The 1,944-nt window shown below is 44.4% G+C and overlaps 1 protein-coding gene across 1 annotated transcript in view; it reads right to left on the reverse strand.

Annotated features, from left to right (window-relative positions):
* Positions 1 to 1,944, reverse strand: part of LOC105534262 (neuroblastoma breakpoint family member 4-like) — a 38,109-nt gene that overhangs the window by 5,177 nt on the left and 30,988 nt on the right. The window contains 1 exon segment of the mRNA XM_011972949.1: positions 1,491 to 1,705. Coding sequence (XP_011828339.1) covers positions 1,491 to 1,705 — 215 coding nt within the window.

The following is a 1,944-nucleotide window of genomic DNA, read 5'->3' on the forward strand; positions in this document are numbered from 1 at the left end:
CAGAGGCTAAAAGTCTAATCTATTAATTTTCTTGTTCGTCTTATTGATTTTTTCTATGCTATACAAACAGTACTATTGAGAGGGAAATACAGATCCCATCAAAGACTGATGGATACTCAGCCTTTTCTGTGGTGTAGCCACACGTATGCGACACTTCCATGTTGGTAACCTGAGGTCACGGTAGACCAGGGGTCCTTGTCACCTTTAGCCACATATTAGAATCACATAGGAGCATTTTAAAACTATAGATGCTCAAACCACACCCCAGGCCATGTAGGTGGTAATCTCAAGGTGTGAGTTCAAGGCATTCATCTTAATGGAAACCTCAGCAGGTGCTTATTAAATGGCAGCAGGATTTAGAGATACTAAATGGACCAGCCCAATTTCCCATCATTTTCTTCCCTTTCCCCATTTCTCTCATGATTGGCTTTGTTCCCAGTGGTCCCATGGATTGTAGCCTTGTCTCTGACAATTTCAGTTCAATCTCTCACTTATCAACTGGGCTGGGCCAAAGCAAACATTGTCCTGTAGACAGATTCTTGTCTGTCATCTTGTGTATGCATAAAGCTGGTCCTGGAGTCACTTTTCTCAAAGTTAATTCGTAAAATGCTCTCTCATATACACTGGCCTCAAGATTAATCAGACTTGCATTTTCGACCCTTCACTGGACTTGTAGAAGTGGAAATGAGAATAAAAAGGAGAGAGGTTGCAATGATGAACCTCATGATGTATGCAGTTTTGAAGTCCTGCCCTGTGCATGTACTTTTGGAGTGATGTCCCTTTAGAATGTCATAAATGTTCTCCAGTTAACGTCAGCTCAAGCGAGTCCATGAGGTGAGAACACTGAGACCCTGACAACCCCATCCACGTTGGCACTAAGCTGCACATCTGGGGCTGAAGACAAACCTGACTCCAGGCCAGTGAGGAACTCCCACCTGTGACCTTGGTTCTAATTTAGTTTCCTAAGTGGGGCTCTTTGTGCTTAGTTTTAACACTGCTCATTCAGAAGAACAAACGATGATTAAGAGTTGACTCAGTTGGGTTGCTCAGAAGAAGACTCAAGAGGAAAATCTATGTGTAAATGATGTATTAAAGCAATGATTTCTGCAGAAAGAGGCAATGGAGTTGGGATGCAGGGAGGAAAGTTAAATTTCCCAAGAGAGAGTGTGATTCCAGGCAAATATTCCTGTGTTCAGCAGCTTAAACTATGCACTTGGATGCGGACAAGGAGGCCTGGCTCTCCTGTGGCCATGAGAGGGACAGTCAAGACACTAGAAGAAGGAATAGAGCAGAGTTCAGAGAGCAAGGAGGACATGGGGACAGAAAGGGCCTGTCAGGGTGGGAGCCCATGGGACACAGAGTTAATACCAGACAGAAGTTACAGCAGCTGTTAGAACAAATGGAAGAGAAAAAGCAGTAGGAGATTGAGCTGTCAATAATAGACAGAGAAATAAGAAGTGAGTGCAGCTATCAGCCATAGATGTGATTACCTCTGCACTCTAGGCTTGCAGGCCAGGGAATCTGCACGCCAGTCTCCACTTGCTGAATGAGAATTTTCGTTTGATGATCTTTGGTTTCAGGACACTGGAGGCGTGAATGTGGCCATTGACTTGACGCCCTTGTGTGTTGTCTGCTGAGCCTTCAAGTGCATCATCTTCCAGCTCGGGAGGGTTCTTCATCCCCAGGGAGGGCTCTAAAACCAGCTCTGAAAATAAAACCACAGCCAATGGGATCCACTGGCACCCACAATCTTACTGTGACTTTCTCTTCCACCCAGTGGACATCAAATCAGGAAAGTGGCCTTGGAGAAGAAAGTCCAAAGGGTGAGGGGAAGCCAATAGAGTCACTTTAATATTTTCTTTTTTCTTGATCTTTCCCACATTACTGAGCAACAGTAAGATTGCCAGGAGTCAAAGGCATTGCCAATTCACAACAATATTCAAG

Source organism: Mandrillus leucophaeus, unplaced genomic scaffold (genome assembly GCF_000951045.1).
Source record: "Mandrillus leucophaeus isolate KB7577 unplaced genomic scaffold, Mleu.le_1.0 Scaffold1322, whole genome shotgun sequence".
Taxonomy (NCBI): Eukaryota; Metazoa; Chordata; class Mammalia; order Primates; family Cercopithecidae; genus Mandrillus; species Mandrillus leucophaeus.